General features: G+C 35.6%; 1 protein-coding gene across 1 annotated transcript; it reads left to right on the top strand.

Moving 5' to 3' along the window:
- Positions 1 to 14,918: 14,918 nt before the first annotated feature.
- LOC125819261 (alcohol acyltransferase 9) lies at positions 14,919 to 16,422 on the top strand. The gene has a single exon (XM_049498730.1). It carries the CDS (start codon positions 14,958 to 14,960, stop codon positions 16,260 to 16,262), a length of 1,305 nt encoding a protein of 434 aa, XP_049354687.1. The 5' UTR covers positions 14,919 to 14,957; the 3' UTR covers positions 16,263 to 16,422.
- The last annotated feature ends 7,513 nt before the right edge of the window (positions 16,423 to 23,935 follow it).

The following is a 23,935-nucleotide window of genomic DNA, read 5'->3' as shown; positions in this document are numbered from 1 at the left end:
ATATATTGTTGAGTAAGTCTTCCGTTGAGTATTGTGTCAGGTCAAGGGTTCGCTTGGAGACCAGCAATGGTTTTTGAGTGTCGGCCACGTCCAGGGTGTCGGCCACGTCCAGGGTGTCGGCCACGTCCCACAAATAATTAAATATTACGTTAATACTCAATATCAAAGATCAAATCCACCCACAAATCTAATAAATCAAAATATCAAATTAAACGATCGCTAAAATATGTGAAATTATTTAACAAAGTCATTAAACTTAATTAGTTTATTTGTGGGACAAATATTTATTTATATGACTTAAAAATCATTTGCTAAGTTAGATTTTTTATGACAAATCATGTAGAGTGATTTTGTAAGATATAAAAAAACAAGTTGAGTAAATTTATTAATACCAAACTAAGTTTCGTGAATTTGAGAAATAATTTCACGTACTTGAGTAACATTTTGAGATATTTACATTAATTATCAGGGTGGCGGGGAGTTTCCTTTAACTTGGTTGAGTTGATGATGGACTCGATAAAAGAAGATAACATACTATTCAACGATGATAAAGTATTAGCTGTTATTCTTTAATGTAATTAGGATCATATATTACTTTTGAGTGATGTACTGTTCTCATTTGGGCACATAAAAGATGCACGACTTTTAAGGGCTTCCAAGGTTGATAAATTGAAGAAAATTTACAACATATAAGTTCAGAGTTTTAGCTTGCTATGAGAAAATGTTGAAGCATGCTTGTATTAGTTTTTTTGTTTTTCTTACCCCTAGCTAGGTCACTAAAGCTATCGCTAGAGGCTCCATATGATGAAAAAAATATTGCACGCCTCTCTTAAGTTTTGTTTTAGGCACCAAATCTTGTTGAGTAGGTCCTGCTTTGTACCGTGACTTTTTCCATCTTCAACGTAATTTTTTTCACGATAAGCAAATCCATTTTTTAATAATTCGAATATAAATATTAATCGTTAAAAGTAATTTCAGAACCAAAACAGTTAGGGAATTTTTTGAATTAATGACATTGTGGTTTGAACTTTGAATTATGACTTTTAATTTGAGTATTAATTTAATGGTCTCCTTGAAATAATCAAAGGTTAAAAAATATGAAAGTGAAAGAGAGGTGGTAAAAAAGATTTATGGAGCCACGTATAATGCAAAAAGGTAAAAAAAGATTTATGGACCACACAAAGCTCAAAGAGAAGGCCAGTCATGACCTAATGTAATAAAAAAAATCATATGATTCACTATAACAGCAAATATTCTTATCATAATATCTCTACTTTTTTTTTCTGCTTTCTTTGTGTGAAAAGACTCAAAGGGTTCTAATCAAATCTTCCAAAAAGTAATAAAAGAGACAACAAAATCAAAAGGATTTTGATTTGAGATTTTGAGGAATATGCGTAGTGAACACTGAACATGCAGTTCGATGGAATACCTTTTTGCATGCATAGGATATTTAAAAGTGAGTACTCCCTCCACCCTATTTTATGTGACTTTTAAAATTTGTAGTCTAAAATGAATGATAGAAATTTGTGTAGTTATAAAACATTTCATTAAGAGTAAACTAGATATTTTAAAGATAAATTGTTACCTAATACAAAAATGCATCATTCTTTTTTAGACTAACTAAAAAGAAAAGTAAGTCATATAAACTAGGATAGAGGGAGTACCTTTTAGGGTGTGTTTGGTATGAAGGAAAACATTTTATGGAAAAATGTTTTCCAATTTTCTCATATTTGGTTGGCTTAAATATTTTGGAAATTTTTTTCCAAATCAACTTTTTTCCCTCAAATTTAAGGAAAATGACCTCCCTTACAAAAGTAAGAAAAACATTTTCCAAACCAACCCCCGACCCCCATCCTCCACGGAACCAAAAAACTTAAAATTTTAAAAAATTAATTTTGAAATATACTTCAAATTTTAAAATTTCAGTTTTTTTTACCCCTCCCTACCACTGACCCACCCCACTCCTACTAATTTTTTTTCTTAAATGTTTGTTTTTTATTATATTTCAAATTTTAAAATGTCACGACCTAGACCGTCGTGATTGACACCCACACTAACCCTCTGGTGGGAGAACCATTACTACAACCCGACTAAACAACTTAACGAAAAACTAGGCATTTAAATATACGGAAGCAGGCTTAAATGACGAATAAAAATGGAGTTCCCATAAACTCCAAAGATTTAATAAAACAACTAAACAAACTATTGCGGAAAACAACTCCTTAAACGTGAAAGTCATTGTACCAAAACTCTAAATTCAACAAGTCTAAGAAAGAGGGGTACAACCACAACCAAACATTAGATATATCTAAAACACTAGTCTGAGTCCGAAGATAATGGACTAAACAAAAATGAAGGATCCATGGCAGCCTGAAAGAACTAGCTCACCCTCGAATCCGGTCTCGATCAGTTATCTCCTAGTTAAGGTCTATCAGTAACTGCCTGAAGATGCCCTGTACTCAACAAAGAACGAGCAAGTCCAATATCAGTACACAACCACTGTGTACTGATAGGATCACACGGCTACTCCGACAAGCGAAATGCACGTAAGCAATTACAACACAGTAAACACCCATATACAGAATACATAATCCAGTTCTCATTTCAAAAGAAACATACAACTTCCCAATATCAATGAAAGATAGACATGAACATAATAATCACAAGTGGTTCTCTCATGGAACCCACACCCAAACTGTTAGTGTGTCGAAACGTGACACCCGATCCAATATATGTGTCAAAACGTGATACTCGATCCATTATATGTGTCAGAACGTGACACCCGATCCAATGTATGTGTCGGAATGTGACACCCGATCCAATCGACACAACCAAAATCACAAACACGCCATAATGAATAGTACATATAGTCACATGATCAAGTAACAGTTCATGGCATGTAATGGTTCGCACATAATCATATCATTAGATTTAGTTCACATTTCCTTATTCGCATACATGCATGCATATAATGAAGCAATTAACCGGCGTATATCACACAAACAGGAAATCAAACCATCACCCACCTCGAAACGAAGCTTGAATTCTACTAAGACACTTAAGCCTTTCCTTTTCAGATTCTTTCAGCTTGTTCTTGGTCTAAAACAAGTAATTTAACAAAAGGATCAATAAACAAAGCCTAATTTACCCGGATAATAATCAATTTATCAATCCTAGGCCAAACACAAGATCTTAATGTTCAATTAGGACTTTTTTCACCATTAACTTCAGGCCAAAAGCCTCCCCCAACGATAATTGCCCAAGAATCTAAGTACTACAGATCAAAAAATGGATTAGGGGAGTAATAATCTTACATTTTGCGCTAGAAGTTGTGGAAAACTGTCAAAAACTGCCCTGGGTTATCCCTTAGCTCTCAAGAACGATGTTTTACAGAAAGTAATGTTTTTGGGATTTTTACCCGATTTAAGTCGCGATAGTTCCGCCACAGCGGGACCCAACCCGCCATGGCGGAACTAACCCCGCCCCGGCGGCTTGCACCGAGATAGAAAGTTGGAATGTGAGCTCCAAACTTCCATTTCGCAACACACCTTCAACCCTTGATGTTCAAAAACTACCATTTCACCCTAGGATCTGTTTCGGGAGTTCTACTCTCCCAAATTCGATTCCGTAAAGCCATACGGGCTCCTTAACGTCTTGATTATCTTCTCATGTGATCAAATTCATAATTGAACCCCAAATTCATTACCATATTTCCCTAGACCTCACCTGACTCAAATTTCATCCAAATCTGGCCTAGGCTAGAAATTTCCAAGTCACTACTCAAAAGTTTTCTGGCCCAAATTCTTTCCCCATTGGCTTTTCCATAACGACGGGAATTGGTCGTTACATAAAACTTTCATTTTATTACTCCACTCCTACCCCAACCCCCTTACCCACCCCCACCCCCACCCCCGAAAAAACCCTTCAATTTTTTTGAACGTTTATCGTTGAAGAATATTTCAAATTTTAAAATTTTCATTTTTTTAACCCTACCCTTACCCCGGCCCTCCTATCATCCCCCTCCCCTCGCTGCCAATTTTTTTTTAAAAAAATTGTTATTCAAAATATTTGCATGATAGGCCAACAAAGGTAGAAACTAAAAACTGTAAATGACCCAACATAGTATATTCACAGAGTCTCTCACAGTACTATGCATCAATTAGACAGGACAATGCCAAAATAATACCAAAAAATCAAAGAATTCAAAACCTACATAAATAATTAACCAACAACTCCAGAAAGAATGGAGCTTACCAATCCTCAACTGAGACAAAAACCCTACTATAAAGGCCGATCAAGACCTCCCTCGCTATTAACTTGTAGCACGAAATTCAGCATTCCCAGGAAACAGAAATAGGTACGAATAAAGATGTACTATTTTATATGGTGAAGGTAGAATCATAAATAGTTGTGATAAAAGGGATAATAAAGATACCATGTAAAATTGAAATTATGATACCCTCATGGCCGACGTATGACCTCATAGTAATCAAATATGCATGATATGATTATCTAATCGTTTGTGTGTGTGTATATATATATATATATATATATATAACACCTCTATCTTAGAAAAAGCTAAATTAGAAAGAGCTAAATTGATATTGGTACAAGTTACCCTTCAATTGTGAGTTTTGGGTCAACTTCAAATGACCATAACTTTCAGCACATGATGAGTTAGGTAGCCCATAAGATATCAAATTGAAGGTCGCTTATTCCTCTTTCCAACGCCGCTGAGTTTGCTAAATTATGAGTTTGGATAGAGGAGCTATGCCCGTTTGAGTGAAACCTGTCTAGTTAAGGTAATTCATCCGTTTTAAGGAGGGGTGTTTTGGTCTTTTACTTACCCACTAGGCCTACATATTTTTTCACCCTTTAGGGGTCTAAACTGATTGGAATCAGTTTTAGTCATTCCAAAAGAGCTTACAGTTTTTTTGAGAGAAGTTCAAGAGGAGAAAAAGAAGAACGTTCAAGATTCTTGCAAGCTTTGAGGATTTACGCCAAGAACTTAGTTCTTTCGAGGTATGTAAGCTTTCATAGTAATGGATTTATTCATCCTCAATCCAATCATGAGTTTCCATCATGAATTAGTCTATGAGATTGTATATATTGAGAGTCTTGATGAAGTTCTTGAGGTTTTGGGATTCATTCTTTAACAATGAAGTCTTGTTGAGTTCTTGAGGTGAGGGAGTGTTGTTCTTGGTGGGATTTGTGTGGATTTCGTTGTAATTGTGTTGGGTTTATTTTTCCAAAGGAGTTTGAAGGAATTCATTCAATTCTAGATGAGTTAAGTCTTGGAATTGAGAAGAAATATTCGTCAAAAATCAAGGCGTGGAAGTGGGGAATGGAGAAGGGATACCTATATTCTCCTGCAACACCTTAGAGTTGGAAAGGAAGAAAAATGTAGTTTTTGGGTTGACGTTTGTGTCTACGGGTCCTATCTATGAACCGTAGAAGGCTCTACGAGCCACAAATGACAACCGTATGAAATGAGGGAAATAAAATTTTGAAATCAAGTCCCATTACCCTTTTTACGGTTCACCAGGACGGCTCGTCAACCTTACTACAACTCGTAGATAGGTCTCATATGTGAGTCCCAGACTTAGTGAAATTTTGAGAGTCAAAGTTGGTTTCTATGGATGACATGTACGAACCGTAGGAAGACCTACGAACCTTACATGGGATCTGTCAAAGAGGGGTGAATTTTAAGGTCCCAGTAACCTTTATACGAGTGACCAGTACGGTCCATAGAAGGACCTACATACCGTAGGTCCAACCCGTAGGATCGAGTCGACAATTATTTTTCAAGGACTTTTGAGTCTTTTCCTAATTGGTTTAACCCAATGCTACGTCATTTTACCTTCTACCCTAGGCCCTTTATAAACGTTTTAAGCCCCCTTTTACCCATTTGAACTCATTCTCCTAAATTCCCAAAACTTGACCAAATTCATCTTTCCAAATTCTCTCAAGTCTAAGGAAGAAGAAGAAGAGCTAGGTTTCATACAAGTCTCCAAATTCGCCATTTTTGGACTTAAAGAATCAACGTATGTGTGTATTCACCGATGGAGTCCTTTCCTCCATGGGTCCATAAAGATTTCAAGTTCCCAATTTAATCTTCAAATTATCAAATTAGGATTTCAATTCAATGAATATGGGTTTCTTCCAATTATGATTGATTATGATTAATTAAGTCTTCTAATGCATTATTTGATGTTAATCTATGAAATTTAGTTTAAATTTCACTTTTCCATGCATAAATGATGTTTTTCAACCATGATTTTATGATAAACCCATGAACTATGAATTTATGAAGATACGTATGTTCTTACTATGGAATTGATATGAATGATTTAAGGTTGCTTTGAGAGTAAAGCATTGATGTTGTTGTTGTGAAAGGTTATTCTAACATGAAGGATTCATACGGTTGAAAGGTTTCTTCAACTAAAATTTGAATCAAGATTTAGGAGCGATTCTAAATGAACTCTAGCTTGGATTGACTACTTAATTGTACCTTTCCATGGATAATAAGATGAATATGATTAATGACTATTTTGTGGGATTTGTTTTTAGCACCAAGTGGACTAGCGGCGATTACCCATGTCTCATAACTATATGCCTCCATAGGTTTGTCTTAGATAGACATTAGCTAGTGTATCCACTTTAGCTCAAGTTTATGGTTCTTACCATGGCAAATAAGGATATCTCTTTTCGGTGTGGGATAGACACCGAATTTCATGTTATAGCTCACATGGTCTATGTAGGTTAATGAATAACTTTCCACAATAACGAACTAAGGTTACTTTCTAAAAGTATCTCTCAAATGTATTTTAAAGATGTTTAGCTTGCATTGACCATAATTATGACTTATGTGTTCTAACATGTTATTTTACGATTTAGCTTGGTCATTGCATCTCAAGTAAAGTCCTTTCTAGCATGATTTCATAACTCGTATGCATTACTATCATACTTAGTACATTTCATGTACTAATGTATACTTGTGCCTGCATTGTTTCACTAATGTAGGGTCCGACGCTCCTATTCCACACACTCTTGGCTAGTTGATTTATTTGAGCTTTTAAAGATTGGTGAGTCGTCATGATCCGAGGGCCAAGATTCTTTTATTGCTTTCATGTCATTTCTGTTTTCAGACTTTGTATGTGATGTATGAGCTACATCCCAATCACTTTCCTTATGATGTAGTAGATGACTTTGAGACTTGTGTTTAGACTTCCGTTTTTGTCAAATTCTTTTGTATGAAATGATATATTTTAAACTCTTTAGTTCCATTATCTTCTATAATAGATGCTAAGTGGCTTGGGTAGGGCCTCTCAGGATTATATACATCATCTTATGCCTAGGATCTACTTTGGGTTGTGACATTAATTTTTTCTCAATTATTGTCCGAATACTAGTAATAATTATGTGGACAAAATGTATTCATTGGAATATTAATGTTTGATGTGCCATGAGTGATTTGGATGATTATTATGATTTCCTTATTGATGTTATGCCAATGATAGGTGTGATTGATTGTTGATGTGAAATTGTCATCATCTCATGAGGCATTTAAATTTCCACTATGTATAGGCACAATTGTGATATGAAACTATGTCATATTATTGAAAAAAAAGACAAAGAGAATATGATTCCAAGGGACGAGCCCCACACATGGGATGATATAATACTATATTCAAGTGAGGTGCCCCACGTCAGGGATGAGCAGTGGATGTGTATCAATAGGACCGACATGCACCACTCTAAATGATATTTGCATTAGATCGCATTTCACCTCATCATCATTGCTTGGTATTTATGAGTGAATTGTTATGTACTGTGATAATTGAATTTGAAAGGTTGTGATGGTTCTATAGAGACTCTGATGATTTGTCCTATTGTGTATTACATGTATTGTGTTTGTTCTTACTGCTTTGAAGCTGCTAGAATAGGGGTGGGTTCTGAATTATGTCCAGGTAGTAGTATCTGGAGGTTTGGATGGTGTGTAAGGGTGCATTGTGTTCAGTAATTACTTTATTTAGAGTCAGCTAGGGATGCTTGTTGAGTACCATTATTTTTTAGTACTCACTCCCTTGTGTTATATGTTTGTGTATCTTACGAGCCCGAATCGTGTTGATCATCCTCCAACATCATCATCCGAGGCTTTCTTTTAGAGTTCGTGAGATAGGTTCTTGTTAGCCCGACATACATCACTTACTCGTTTCTTATGTCTTTCTACTATTCCAGTATTAGAGACATTCAGACTTTTTTTTTACAAAAATCTTTATTATTGTCTAATGACTTATACACGTGACACCAGGATTTGGGAAAGGTTTTGTAATGATATGATATCCACAATTCTTATGTTATGCTTAGTCCTTATTTTCGTTCTTACGTCCACATTAAACTGTGTTGATGGTTGTTTAGGCTGACTTATCTTGGTAGGATAAGGTAGGTTCCATCACATCCAATTTTGGTCGTGACAGATGGTATCAGAGCCTCAGTTTCATAGGTCGCATGTGTACAAATCAAGTCTAGTAGAGTCTCGAGGATCAGCGCGGAGACGTCTATTTCTTATCTTTCAGAGGCTATAAAGACTGTTAAGAAACTTCCTTTTGTTTATTCAATTTAATCGTGTGTGGTTACTTTTGTTAGTACTGTGTTGCTACGCGTTCTTTGTCAGATAGCTAGGATGTGAGCTACAGTTGTTGGTAGAGAAAAGAAGGCAATCCACGAGCATGTTGTTGAGACCCTAACTAGGGGTAGAGGTAGAGCTCGTGCGATGGGAGACGCCATTCTCAAGGAGAGGCACCAACTATAGGTCTTGTTAGAGGTGTCCCTCCTTAGCCAGAGATGGGTGTTAGAGCAGACCGGGTTCATCCAGAGTATGATGCTTCACCTTTTCTTCAAGACACCTTGTTAAGACTGTTGGGTGTGACAGGCATAACACATGGTTCACAGACCAAAGTGGGACCTCAGACCATAGATCAACATCAAGTCCCAGTTGCTCATGGTCCGGCGGGACATCCACCATTAGGACCTAAGGTTGATAGCGTTCTTATACCGGGATTTGAGCTAGGGGTTCACCTTTTCTAGTGTTATCTAATGATTAACTATGTCATTATGAAAAGTTCAAAAAGATGGATCCACTTCAGTCTTAGGGTAGAAAGAGTGAGGATACGCATGAGTTCTTTTCTATATGTCGAGAGTTACTAGAGATGGTTGCCTTGGCTGAGTCTCATGGGGTTTTATTTGCTACAGTTCAGTTGCGTGGTCCAGCTAGAGAGTGGTAGAGAGTCTATTTGGGTTCTATACCAACTGGATCTCTGTCAGTGGCTTGGGAGGTATTTGTTTATGTTTTATATGATCGTTGTATCCCTTGGAGTCTGAATGAGATTCGAGATATTGAGATAGGAGAGTGTCGCAGTTGCAGAGTATGAGACTCATTTTTATCAATTTTATAGACATGGCCTAACCATCATTTTGGATGAGGCCAAAAGGATTCACAGGTTTGTGTGGGTATTGTCCTTCCCCATTCATTCTATAGTGTTCAGATCATCCCTTAAGGGGGCTTCCTTTAAATCCGTAGTGGGAGCCGCCAAATAGGTGTAGTTGCTGAAGTGTGAGGAGTTTGGAGATATGAGGGATAAGAGGCCCCATACATACGGTCAGTTTTTAGGTGCCTCATCTGGTGGCAGAGGATCCTTAAAGAGAGGTGGTTCCTTCCAACATCATGGACCAGTTCATGCAGTTATGCAGACATCTAAGGGTGGTCATGCGACCAGTGGTCTCTACAGTTCGAGTTAGAGTTCTCATGGTTCATAACAACATCGTGGACCAGTTCATGATCCTTATTGAGAAAATTGTTTGTGTTTAGTTGAGTTGAAAGAGGAGGAGAGGGTATAAATTAACGTAAAGGGTGATTGTGGGTATTGAAAGATTAAAAAAACTTTATTGATAAGCTTGAAGAAAATTGAACAATGAAAAATTGATATTATGAATTTTTGAAAATAATTGAAATTTGTAATTAAGATTTGTTGGGTTTGTGTTTGTGAACTTTTAGTTAAAATTTTAAGTCAAATGAAATTTTTTAGCCTATATTTTCATGAACTTGACACTCAATTTGAGCAAATACGAATAACATGGCTTTGTCAAAAGTGGCCTAGTTGATCTTTTTACCATTTACTCCCTCCGTCCCATTTTATGTGGCAGTTTTCGAATTTCAAGATTCAAACAAGTCTATCTTTGATCGTAAATTTTTCATAGATTTTTTAAATATTTTAAATTTTCAATTATTGTGACTTATAGTACTTTTTACGGAGTTTAGAAATATATAAATTTCATTTTAAAAAAATTGAAGATTCTATGCGCAAAATCCCGGTCAAACTTAAATTGTTTGACTCTTGAAAAATGAAAAGTGCCACATAAATTAGGATAGAGGGAGTGACTTTTTAAGTATTATTTAAAATGACGTGAAGTTTCACTTGTAATCAATAGTATTACATGCACACTTATCGGATGAGAAAAGGATTTTAAATGTTGAATTTTAATGGGTTTGAGAAATCAATTGACAATAATAAGTCAGAGAGGCTAACTAACAAAGGGAAATAAAGTACAAGGATCTTTCAAGTCATTCCACCCATACTAAATCCAACACTCACTGTACCTAAAAGTAATATACACAAATTCTACAAAAAAGTATTTGAGTAATATCTAACCTTCCACAAAAGTAAAAACTTTTTTTTTTTGTGAAATATTCCTCAAGTCCACTCTTTTGGCTCCAATGGATCATAGGGATGCAGAATCATCGACGCTTAGTTAAAAGGCAGATGATAAAGCTAGGATGAGACAAATTAAATGCTGTTGTTTTGCACCAAATTTCACCTGGCTGTAGACTGTAGCTAGCTAGCTCTTCTATGCAATGCTTTGCTAAGATTCCCTTCTCAAAGCTTGGAATGCTACTCTAGCCTAACTTTAGCATCAAAAACTTTTCTGAAGTCAGATTTGAAAAATCTAAATGCATAGTTGTTTAATTAGAAGTGTATATATATATATATATATATATACCCTTATGTTAGGGTGTCCAACTGGACACCATTCAGGAAAATTATACCGTATATACAAGTAAAATAATAAACAAAGTAGCTAAACAACATATTTTCGATACCTTTGACACAACAATAATGTAATCTAGTGATTTCAAGCGCCTTGAAAGAGTAAAGACACACGAACTTAAAGTGTTTGTGTTTTCGAATCTCACTATAGTAACAATTTTTTTTTCACTTTTTAGAAGAGCGGGTTCACATTACCACTTGGACACCCTTCGTGAATTTTCTGGCTCCGCCAATATATATATGTAATAATTAGTTGTTCGTTAATTAGTTGAATCATGTATAATATATATGTTTATTAACCTGTGAATTCTCTAACAAAACTTATTGACGGCTCAATGGTAAGTAATTAGAGGCTATGAAAACACTTTTTCACACTAAAATTGTGTGTTTAAACCCCCACTATTATTATTGTCCTAGCTCCATCATTATTGTCGTGGCTCCATCTTCTCTGAGTATACGTAGGTCTTACTATTACCTTAATTGAAAGGTGGTGACCATACATATATAAGATACTGACCCTCCAGAAAAACGAGGGTGGTCCACAGGCTGTCCTTAACGCATCTCTGGTCATGAGCACATGGCTAATCTGTTTGCAAATGGCGATGTGTTTTTATCTTTTCTACTGTACCGTTGCTGCAATCGCCCCATGTTCCACATATTCCTTTGCTCCGATATATCAATCATTAATCCAATACACCCGCGACACCTTTTGTCTCTCTATTTATATTATAACTTTTCTCTTAATATATTCCACCAAGAAACAAGAATATGCTAATTACTTCATTTTAAACTGTTTAAACAAAAGATTGTTCAAATTTATAGTATTCCCTCTGTCTCAATTTATGTTAAATATTTCATTTTTTGAGAATCAAACAATTTAAATTTGACTGAGAATTTTCTAATGGAATCTTCATTTTAAAAAAATAAAATTTATATATTTGTAAACTATGTAAAACGTATCATAAGTCACAATAATTGATAAATTTAAAATATTTAAAAGGTATATGAAAAATTTACGGTCAAAGATAAACTTATTTAAATTTCAAAATCTGAAATGTGTCACGTAAATTATGACAGAAAGAGTAGTATACAAAAATCAAAACGGACATACAAGTTTCTCAAAGTATTCAAAATATTAAAAATAAAAGTGGATAAACAAATAAGATTGACAAAGCAAGGGTCTTTTGATTGGGAACAAGTTATCCTGAAATTAATTATTTTGAGATAAGTTATTCCACCTTGTATATCAAGAAGACCCCAGAACGACCTATTACTTCCCACCAAATGCAGGATAAAATAGTCATGCATTATTTTCCTGAGATTATTATATTATATATTACATATACGTTACACCAAATGGTTCCTAATTTTGCATCATTAGATAAATAGTTTCACTCCCAATTCATTCCACAGACAGCGCATTAATTTATCACACCATTATTTTAAAAACCTCTACTCGTGGTATAATTAATTTGTCTTATGGTCTCCTAACCTACCAAAGAACTACAATTAATTGCATAAAAACTCAAGCATCGAGCGAAACTTAATTGGTTTTTCTGATTTATTTGTTTATAATAATAGAGCAGATTGCATTTGTTATACGGAGAGGTCTAGAATATAGTATATTATTATTTTTTACTAATATGTAAAAACACTCTTTATATCCGCATATAGCGTGTAACGTGCTGATATAGAAATGGCAACAAGAGCATCTTTTCCATACTTTCTCATTTCTTGTTTCTAATAGTAGTAGGTGAAATTTGATGTGTATGAATCTTTATGTGGTGATGAAAACTTTGGAGTGATTGTAGATAAAGTGCTATAAAATTGTACTCTATTTTGAAACAAAATATTTGACATAGCTTATTGCTAATATCATAATATATATGTAACTTTTAAGTTTATGCCATTTAAATAAAACTAAAATTTGGAATATATGTGTGCATGGATATGTATTCTTCTTTTTAAGCCTAGCACACAACTAATAATTTATCTTTAGGGATAAGACACAAGTATTCCTATACTATGATCGAAATTTCAGAAACACACATTAACTAAACTAAAGTCCTATTACCTCTCTCCTCTCCCGAACTTTTTAAAAAAAAATTTGTACACCTTTTGTACTTACGTGACATCCAAACATCTCTCATGCGCCTCAATTACGTGGAGTCACGGAGTGTGCCGCGTAAGCGAAAAGATATACAAAATTACAAACAAATGAGTTTGGAGATAATATGACTTTAATTTAGTTAAGATATGTTTCTGAAATTTCGATCGTAATACTTGTATCTTTATCCCTTATATTTATTGTGCTATTTTATGAATGAGACACAAAAAGAGGAACCAAAATTAGTTGAAAGTTGAGGGTCTATAATAATATTGGTATTATGGAATCTTTTGTAATGAAATGAATGAGTTGAAAAGTTATGTCATTTCATGGGCCTCATGGCCATCCGACCGAATAGACAGAAAGGTGAAAGCCGAGCTGTTTCAATTGATTTTGTAGTTAAATTTTTGTTTATTTTTCCATAAAGTAGTGCGCTAGGAGAATCTTGCACCAATCTTTAAAACGCTAGAGAGAGAGAGGAGAAATGAAAAGAAAATTAGTTAATGGATAAACATTATTTGACTCCTATTGCACTTTCTCAAATACTATACATGTTTAGATAACTAGCACTTATTTAATTATTTTAATACTTCTTCGTCTAATTTTATGTGTCCTTTTTTTTAGTTTATTCTAAAAATAATATCACTTTTACTATAATTAGAATCAATTTAATTTTAAGATACTTCATTATTCTTATTGAAATAATTTCAACCACATAAATATCTAATAATTATTTTAGATCATAAATTCTAAAAGTTTTTTTTTCTTACACACCATGTCAAGTTAAATAGTGTCACATAAAATATGACGGAAGAATATAATTTTAAAAGTCAAGATTAGAATAATTTAACAAACATCTTAATATGATTAAAATATTAAATTAAAAAATACTTTTTAATTTTTGGTATGCAATATTCTTCACATAATTTGATACTTATTAATTTCAATTTGTAATTATTAATTATTGGTAAACTTCTCTACCCCTCCCATTCAAAAATCCGTATAAATAAGAACAATAATCTGTGATCATAAATTTTAGAAAATTGATTTTAAAAAACCAGTCTGAAAAAAAACAAATTAAAGAACAAATGAGGGGACGTTAAAAATTAAATTAAAGAACATACGTCGATATATAAATGAGTTGAAAACAATAATCAAACAATAATACTCCGTTCCATTAAGCGCCATAATTAAATTTCGATATTTAGCTATGTCTTTTTCTAGACTATCTTTGTCTTGAGCCACTGATTTATTGAAAACACTTCTCTACTCCACTTTGAGGTTTAGATAACATATACATACACTCTATCCTCCTCAGACCCCACTGTATAGACTACACTGGCTATGTTGTTGTAACTAAAATTTGAAATTCAAATTTATAATCTTTAATCGTGAATTTAGACACATAAACTTTATATTTTCTTTAAGTCATATGTATATTTGAAAACAATCTAAAAACACAATAAATCAAATTATTTAATGTTTTTAAATATATAACAAACACATAAAAAATTCAAATAAACAAAAACATGTTCTAACTCTCAAAATTGACACATAAATTTGAAGGGCGGTAACATCCGCCTTTAAAAATAACAAGGTACAAACCCACACCCACCCTTTAACCCACTACTGGGCCAGAATAGACCGTACACGTTGTATCACTATATATAGTCTCATCTCTTTATTGGATATAGTTGTAGCTTTATATTCACATATTTCTTCATAACAAGTTAGATGCCAAAATGTCAAGCTCTGTTCTTGTAAAGGAAGCTATTTTAATCACCCCTTCAGAGCCAACCCCTATACAAGTTCTCCCACTTTCCGCTTTGGATTCTCAGCTGTTTTTGCGCTTCACCATCGAATATTTGCTAGTTTACAAGCCCTCACGCCATGTATTAGATAAACCAGCTGCAGTGAACCGTATCAAAGCCGCACTTGGTCGAGCCCTGGTCCCTTACTACCCCTTAGCCGGAAGAGTCAGGGCTCGAACAAACGGCTCAGCAGGCCTTGAAGTGGTCTGCAGAGCTCAGGGTGCGGCCTTCATACAAGCCGCCTCCGATCTCACGGCGAAAGAATTTGAAGGAGCTCCCCGGCATAACACGCAGTGGCGGAAGCTGTTGTCGTTACAAGTAACCGACGTCCTTAAAGGGGCCCCACCATTAGTTGTCCAGCTGACGTGGCTATCCGATGGATCGGCGACGTTAGGCGTTGGATTTAATCATTGTCTTTGTGATGGAATTGGTAGTGCTGAGTTCCTCAACTTGTTCGCTGAATTAGCTACTGGTAAGCAAAAATTCACTGAATTAAAGCGTCAAGTATGGAGTCGTTATCTGATGGATCCAAACATTTATAATAAGCGCATTTATCAACAAAATCATCCCGAGTTTAAGAAAGTACCTGATCTTTGTAACTTTGATTCTCAATTTTCTCAACTCGCACCTACTTCAGTTACATTCAACAGGAGCAGAGTAAACGAATTGAAGAAATTATTAACATACAGCCAATCCTCTTGTACTTCGTTTGAAGTACTCTCTGCTCATATATGGAAGAGTTGGGCCACATCATTAAATTTACCACCCAACCAAACATTAAAATTATTATTTACCATCAACATACGGAATCGAGTGCAGCCAAGCTTGCCCATCGGTTACTACGGTAACGGATTCGTCTTAGGATGCGCTCAATCTTCTGCTAGAGATTTAGTTGAAAAGGGATTGGGATACGCAGTTGGATTAGTGAAAAGAGCAAAAGAGCGAGTAGACGATGAGTACGTTAGAGAAGTGGTGGAATCAGTGAGTTCAAATGGAACGAGTCCAGACTCAGTAGGTGTGTTAATAATGTCACAATGGTCAAAACTGGGATTAGAGAAAGTTGACATAGGAATGGGGAGGCCTGTTGAAGTAGGGCCAGTTTGCTGTGATAGGTACTGTATATTATTGCCAGTGTATGATCAGAAGGATTCTGTGAAGGTAAATGTTGCGGTCCCTACAAGTGCGATTGACAAATACTTGTATCTTTTAAACACCACCACCACCATTGGCACCTGACAAACAAGATTTGACGGACGATATTCAATTTCATGACTTGATTACACTTTATATATGAAGGAGTACCTCTTCTTTTTTTTCGAATTTAATGAGTACTACCATATATATGTTGACTTCATGTACATCGATCGATCAATCCACGGAGGAGAAAAAAATGAGTAAAAGATGAATTTGTAATTCTTTTGCTTCGTATAATTCAATCTTATTTAGGCAATGGAGTTCTCCCTCACTTTCCCTATAGTCTAAAAATTGTACTTTCTCTATCCCAATTTATGTGATACTTTCATTTTTCGTCAGTCAAACAAATTAAGTTTGATCAGAAATTTGGGTATGACATCTTTAATTTTTTTGAAATGAAATTTATATATTTGTAATCTACATAAAAAGTACATTAAGCCACAATAATTGACAGCTCAAAATATTTAAAAAATATATGAAGAATTTACCGTCAATGGTAGAATTGGTCACATAAATTGGGACAGAGGGAGTAAGTAATGACTTGGTGCTGGCCGGAGCATAAGTAATCTAGCCCATTAGCGGAAGGCAATTTTTTGAAGATGCGACGCAAACATGCTTTAGGAGAGAGTTGTGGTGGTTATTATCTATTAGGTTTCTCTCATTTCAAGTTGTTTATCTTATTTTGATTTGACACGAGTTTAAGAAAGAGTAATTTTGAATTGTGTGGTCATGTCAAATCTACTGAAATATCTTTTAACCTTTGTAAATATGTCACGTAGAAAATTAGAATAAAAAAACTGCCTAAAAAAGAAAAGAGATTTGAATTCATCCATAAATCAACTTATAAGAGATGAAACACATTGGCTACATGATTTATGGGGGTTGTGAGTTGTTTGAATTCTCCATCATATCGGTTCTCAATACTACTCTCAAAATATAACTTAACTCATATGTTTTAAAAAAAACATTTCCTCATCCTCAACTTTGAGATTATTACTCAAAACTTTTATCTTAAAAGAGATAGTACTCAAAATTTCTCATTAACTCTTTTGGAAATCGGTGTTTCCTTTCATCTTAAATGTGAAAACATTTACTTTTGGGAATAATTAGTACCCATATATCATTTTAAAGAAAATGAACTCAACTCTACTTATCCTCAAACTCAGGTGCTCAAGTCTTAAAACAAGTTTTAAAAGATTGTAATTTTTTTTTCTCAAAATGACTCTAATGAACTCTCAATACTTGACTCTTAACTCTACCTTGAATTTGAATTATGGATTCAAGGGTTATGATTTCATGTTATAGATGATCTCTCGATGTTTAGACAATTTGGAGTGTGGATATAAAGTAGAAAACATAGGTACGATTCGAGTGAACTCACATGGAAAGAAGGACGAAAAAGTAGGGGACCTGGCGACCCTGACGCTCTAAGTGGCGTGGGGCGCCAACCCCTGAACTACTAAAGATGGGTTGGGGCACACTGAGTGGCGCGGAGCACCAGGACTTAAACTATAGAAACTTGTTTGGGGCGCACTGAGTGGCGTGGCGAACCACCGCTATTTCCAGAAATTTGACAAATTTTCTTGCTTCGTTTTCATGTCTAACTCCTCTATTATCGAACGATTCCCCTCAAACTCTTATGGATTATTAGACCCAACATAATTACAATGAAATCCACTCTAATTTACTCAAGAACAACACTCAACACAAGATTCTCATCGCAAGAACTCAACGAAACCTCATACTTAAAGAATAAATCACAAACTTCAAGAACTTCATCAAGAACTCAAATTTATCAATCTTTATGGATGAATTCAAATATGTAAATCATGATTGGCGTATGGGTGAACGAACCCAACACTATGAAAGTTTACATACCTCAATTTGGTGAAATCCCTCGATGAATCTCCCGAATCTTGACGAACGCCTTGAACTTTTCTTCTTTTCTGCTCCTCTTGAAATCCTCTCAAAACCCTAAGCGTATTTGAGATTATCAAAACTGACCCAAATCAGATTTGACCCCAAAATAGTACTAAAAACGTTTTAAGCTGATGGGGTAAGGAAAAGACTAAAAAATTCCTCACTAATTCGGATAACTTTCCTTAACTGGACATATCTCCCTCATCCAAACTCAAAAATTAACAAACTCAGTGGTGTTGGAAAGAGGATTCCAAGACCTTTCATTTGATACTTATAGGCCACCTAACTCATCTTGTACTAAAAGTTATGGTTATTTGAAGGTGACCCAAAACTTATAACTTAGCATAAATTTGCAAAATTTGTAATTTAGCTATTTCAAATTTAGTGCTTTCTAAATTTAGCTCTTTCTAAGGTGGGATGCTACATTAACATGTGATACTCAGCTGCCTTCGGTGAGCTCCATGTTTATTCGGAGCTTGTCGAGTCTCTAACATATATTTGATACTTTTTTCTAGTTAAGGGTATGATGGGGTACTGTCCTGACCTAAGCTAGGTATCTATCATTTAGAGGATTTGTAGACTAATGTCAAAGTAAAGCGCGATTATGTCTTCTTTCTAGTAATTATGGCCTCAATGATCAAGAAAGTATATCTATTTTGGGCCTATCTATGTTGGTCTTCTATCAGAGTATTTTGCTTACACTTATCGAAGAGTTATAAATTCATTGTTGGATGTATTACAAGCAAGAGTTATAAGGTTGTTCTCTCGGGTCTTTAGGGCATCGGGTACATGTCCATCTCGATGGGACTTAGGGTGTGACATTTATCATCTTATTCGGGTAAGGGATACGATTCTAAAACCCCTAATATTGAGTCAGATGCGATTATAAATGAGTTTCCATAAGTGTTTCCCGATGATATTCCTGGTATTCCTCCCGAAAGGGAAATAGACTCTGTTGTTGAATTGAAGTGTGCCTCTCTTTTGCAATTTCATCTTATAATCAAGTGACTTAATCAGGGTTGTAAGAAGAAGAATGCCAAGACAAGTCAGGTTGGTTTCAATCTGAGTACGTATAGAAATGACAAAGAGTGCCTAGAGTTAAAGAGCGCCTCTCTTTTCCTATTAAGACATGGTATTTTTTGCTGCAGGTATTTTTGGAACTGTTCCCAGTTAATCCATTTTGTTCATGCAAGAGAATAGAGTTGAGTGGGTAACATGTCCATTTCAGTTACACCAAGATTATATAGAAAATGTTTTTTGTTTTTTCCTCCCCTTGAAACCTCCCATCATGTTGGGCATATCCTGACATGGGCCATACACCCCTTGTCTAAGAAGGAAAGACAAGTTCAAACTTCAAATCTATTCAAGTCTAAGAGGTTAAACTCTTGGAATTTTCTAGAAGTTTACCAAAATGAGACTCAAATACAATTAGAACTTCAAAATATAAGGAATTAGATATACTGACACAAATATGAGATTAATCTCAATATTTCTGACACGCCCGTATAAAATAACTTTTGAAGTTAAATTGTCACTCCCCGAGCTTACACCCTAGGCGTGGCCGGCACTCGAAAACCATTGCTGGCCCCAAGCGAACCCTTGGTCTGGCTTACTAACTCAGCAGAAGACTTAACTCATCACATAAACATTTATTAAGGAACTAGAATGTCATAAAGGAACATTCAACTGGTCATTAAGGCAAACTCAAGTCTTTAACATATGAAATGAAAAGTAAAGACAACTGAATTAACTAACTACCTGTCTGACTATCTATGAAGCCTCTAAACACTTAAGATGGATGTCGGGACAGGCCCACGACATCCTAATGAACTAATACTAAAACTGAAAGTAATGTAAATGAGTCCTCTGGAATGCAAAGAGGATCACCAACAGACTCTGAACTGCTCACTAGATCAATGAATGCGCCGGATGCCGATCCTGATTGCTTGTGTCTGCATCATAAGACGGTGCAGGCCAACTAACATCAATACATTGAATGTACGAGTATGCGAGTTGGAAAGCTAAACAACATAGGCTCGAAAGAGATTATGAAAGAAACACTTACCTTGACTCTTCTCAACTCCTGAATACTTAAATAAACTCATTTCATTCTAAAGCAGTTTAAAACAAGTGCAATATAAAGAAAAACTATTGAAAACATGTTGTCAATTCATAATCACTACTTGTGCAATGCATAAATGAAGTTCCATACCCCCATTCACACTAAGAAGAACCCTTTGAGGAACCATGATACTACTGTTGTGGGAGTTTCTCTAACCGACAACCATCACTTAAGAACTATAGTGATGATACAACGCTTTACCTCACGCTGCCGAGGCCCATCCTATACTTTACCGTGATATAGGAAGCTAACTCACTAAGTGGATCCACTAGTCTATGCGAAAAGGATTCATCTAAAAAGTATGACCCTTTTCTACCCATGATGGCTACATGGTTTATGGAGACTTGAGTTAATATGAACTCTCATTCCCATATCAGTGCTCAGTACTACTCCCAAAAATATAATTATTTCTTTATGTTTAAAAACATACTTCTTCTGTGATTTGAGATTAGAGCTCAAAAACTTAGCTCAAAGGCTATCTTGGAAATCAAAGTTTCCCTTCTTGCTTAATTATGAAAGCATTTACTCTTTTCTGACAATTAGCCCGAAAGCTCTTTGGAAATCGAGGTTTCCTTTCTTGTTTAAATGTGAAAACATTTTAAACTCTTTGGGAATACATAGTCCCCATATACTTTTGAACAAATGAACTTCAAGCTTTAATCTTTACTGAACTCAAAACTTAAATCTTAAAACAAAGTTAAAACGTTTGTAAAATACTTATGAAAACTTGAAATTAACTTCTCTTACTAACTCTTGAATTCTCATGACTTTGATCTTAACTGCTCTTGACTTGACTCTTAACTGATCCTTGAATTGAATTATGGATTCAAGGATTATGATTGGTGTTTGGAAAGATCTCATGTTATTTAGGAATGATTTTAGATAGCTAAACATGAGAAAAGACCGAAAATCAAGATTTGAAGGTGGGTCTGCGACGCGGAGGCATAATTAAATTTTGGTTCCAAAACCGTCTTTTGAGGCAGAACACCTTGTGTCAGCTCCGCGACGCGAAGCTGACACTTCAAATCTGGGAACTAGGCGCGCGATGCGCGGCCACCCTCTGATTTTGTCTGACGAAATTTCTTCTTCGTTTTCCAGCCCTAATTTACCCAAACTCGATTCTTTTTCTCGATTTACTTTTAGATACAGATACCCAGCAAAAGTAATTAAGAACCTAACTTGAAACGACTCTATAATGCGACGTAACGAACTCATAAACTTCTCAATTCATCCCAATTCAAGAACAACATTCAAATTCAAGAATTCATGTCAAGAACATCAACTTTCAAACTCTTTTAGGACGAATTTCACTAAACTAAACATGTTTGGCGCGTGGGTGAATGAACCCAACGCTATGAGAGACTCACATACCTTGTAGGGATCAACCCTGACGAATTCCACAAGTTAAACTTCGACGATCTTGGCGATTCTTCTTCTTTTCTCTTCTCTCGAAACCCTAACCCTTCTTCCAAAAGCGTAAACTGATCTAATTCAGCTTAGGCCCCTAATTAATTACAAAAAAATGAATCAAAATAAAAGGGTAAGAAAAAGACCAAACTACCCTTTAAAAAAACCGGATTGGACTTTCCATATTCTAAGAGCCCAACTTCGAAAGGGCATAACTCACTCATACGAACTTGGATTTGCGCAAACTCGGCGGAGTTAGAAAGATACTTCCAAGAGCTTTGCAACCATATTTGTAAGTACACCTAACTCATCCTGAGCTAGGAATTATGTCCTTTTGAAGTTGACCAAAACTCAATTTTCCAGATTTTAATCAAAAAATGACTATTTCCAATTATAAGCTTCTTCGTAGTTATTTCAAATTGCGAGATGTTACAATCTCCCCGTTGGTAAAATTCTTCCTCGAATGAGGTTAATCTTACTAAGCTAAGGGCGTCACATCAAACATACAGTTTAAACACCCAATAAGCGCAATCCACCTTTATACCTCAAAACACTATCTCCCCCTTGTTCAAAAGACATCACTTTTTCTTATGAACACTTGCCTTTAATTCAAGCAATAAAGTATCTTTATTGTGCTTTCCTTTTACTTCTGACACTAATGATGATTCAGTTCTATTCATCACCACCACTCCTCTTTCTGTGGGATCCATTAATCGAAATCTTAATCGTGCAAGTCTTTTCACATCTTTTTTCTAACTCTTTCTTAATATTTGAGTAACCCTAACCACTCTCTCTGTTTGAGATTAAGCTCTTTCTGACCATATACATACTGAAGAATCTAGTGATCGGTGAACACTTCCACATGAACACCATAAAGATAATGACGTCGTATTTCAAAGCAAAAATTACATCAACCAACTCTAAGTCACGCGTTGGGTAATTCTTCTCATGGACTTTCAACTGCTCCTTAAGCTCTTTCAACTCAGTTGGTGCCATTCTATATGGCGGAATAGATATCGGACGAGTATCTGGAAGAAGATCTATACCGAAGTCTATCTCTCTCTTAGGAGGGACTCCGGGAAGATCATTTGGAAAGACTTCTGGAAACTCTTTTACTACAGGAACTGAATGAATAGGAGGTACCTCAACACTTGAGTCATTAACTCGGACTAAGTGATAGACACACCGCTTAGAAACTAACTTCATTGCCTTAAGTTATGAAATGAAACGACCCTTAGGCACTGCTGAACTTCTTTTCCACTCTAAAACTGGCTCATTTGGAAACTGAAACCTGACTACTCGAGTTCTACAATCAACTGAGGCATAACAGGCATGAAGCCAGTCCATACCAAGAATGACATCAAAATCTACTATGTCTAACTCAATTAAATCAGCCATGGTACTCTTGCGATTGACGAAAATGGGACAATCACGATAGACTCTCTCAGCTAGAATAGACTCACCAACAGGTGTAGAAGCACTGAATGGTTCACTGAGTTGCTCATGAATAACATCAAAATTCATAGCAATATATGGAGTTACAAAAGATAAACTCGCTCCTGGGTCTAACAAGGCATAAACAGTAAAGTCAAAGACTTGAATCATACCAGTGACTACATCTGGTGAATCCTCTTTCTCTTGGCGACTGTTGATAACATATAAGTGGTTTGTTCCTCCGCACTACCATTTCCTTGCATGTTCTTTGGACACTCTCGCATGAATTCACCCTCTTGTCTACAGTTGAAACAACCTGTCTGGCCCTGGTGACACTTTCCTGGGTGGGTTCTACCACACCTAGCAAATGCAGGAGCCCAGTTACTTCTTTGTGCCACTTTATCCTGAGGTTGTGCAGGTTTAGCTCTGGAATTCTGACCATTGTACTTACATTTGTTCCTACGTGCAAGCGCACTAGCAGATGATGGAGCAAGTCCCTTCTGTTCCTGTTGGAAAGAAGATCGGTTGTTATTAGTCCTCTGCTGCCCGGACTCACTCCCTGTCTTGGCTCTCTTGCTCTTAAATTGTTCCCTATCTCTTAGCTTCTCTTCTTCAACCTGCTGCACATATACCATCAACCTCGAGATAGCCATGTCACCTATCAACATTATAACCCTACCTTTCTTACTCGATAGATGAGACAACCCGGCAACAAACAAGCTCATCCTACTCCTCATGTCCGCAACCATTTTAGGAGCATAGCGAGACATTTGGGTGAATTTCAACCCATTCTCATGAACACTCAAAGAATCTTGCTTAAGTGTGAGGAACT

This window comes from Solanum verrucosum, unplaced genomic scaffold (genome assembly GCF_900185275.1).
Source record: "Solanum verrucosum unplaced genomic scaffold, falcon-dt-bn FXZP01000207.1, whole genome shotgun sequence".
NCBI lineage: Eukaryota > Viridiplantae > Streptophyta > Magnoliopsida > Solanales > Solanaceae > Solanum > Solanum verrucosum.
The sequence above is the reverse complement of the archived record's forward strand: the minus strand, read 5'-3'. Positions and strand labels throughout refer to the sequence as shown.

What these genes read in the sequence shown, in the direction of transcription:
- LOC125819261 (XM_049498730.1), top strand. Translation starts at nt 14,958, where the DNA reads ATGTCAAGCTCTGTTCTTGTAAAGGAAGCTATTTTAATCACCCCTTCA.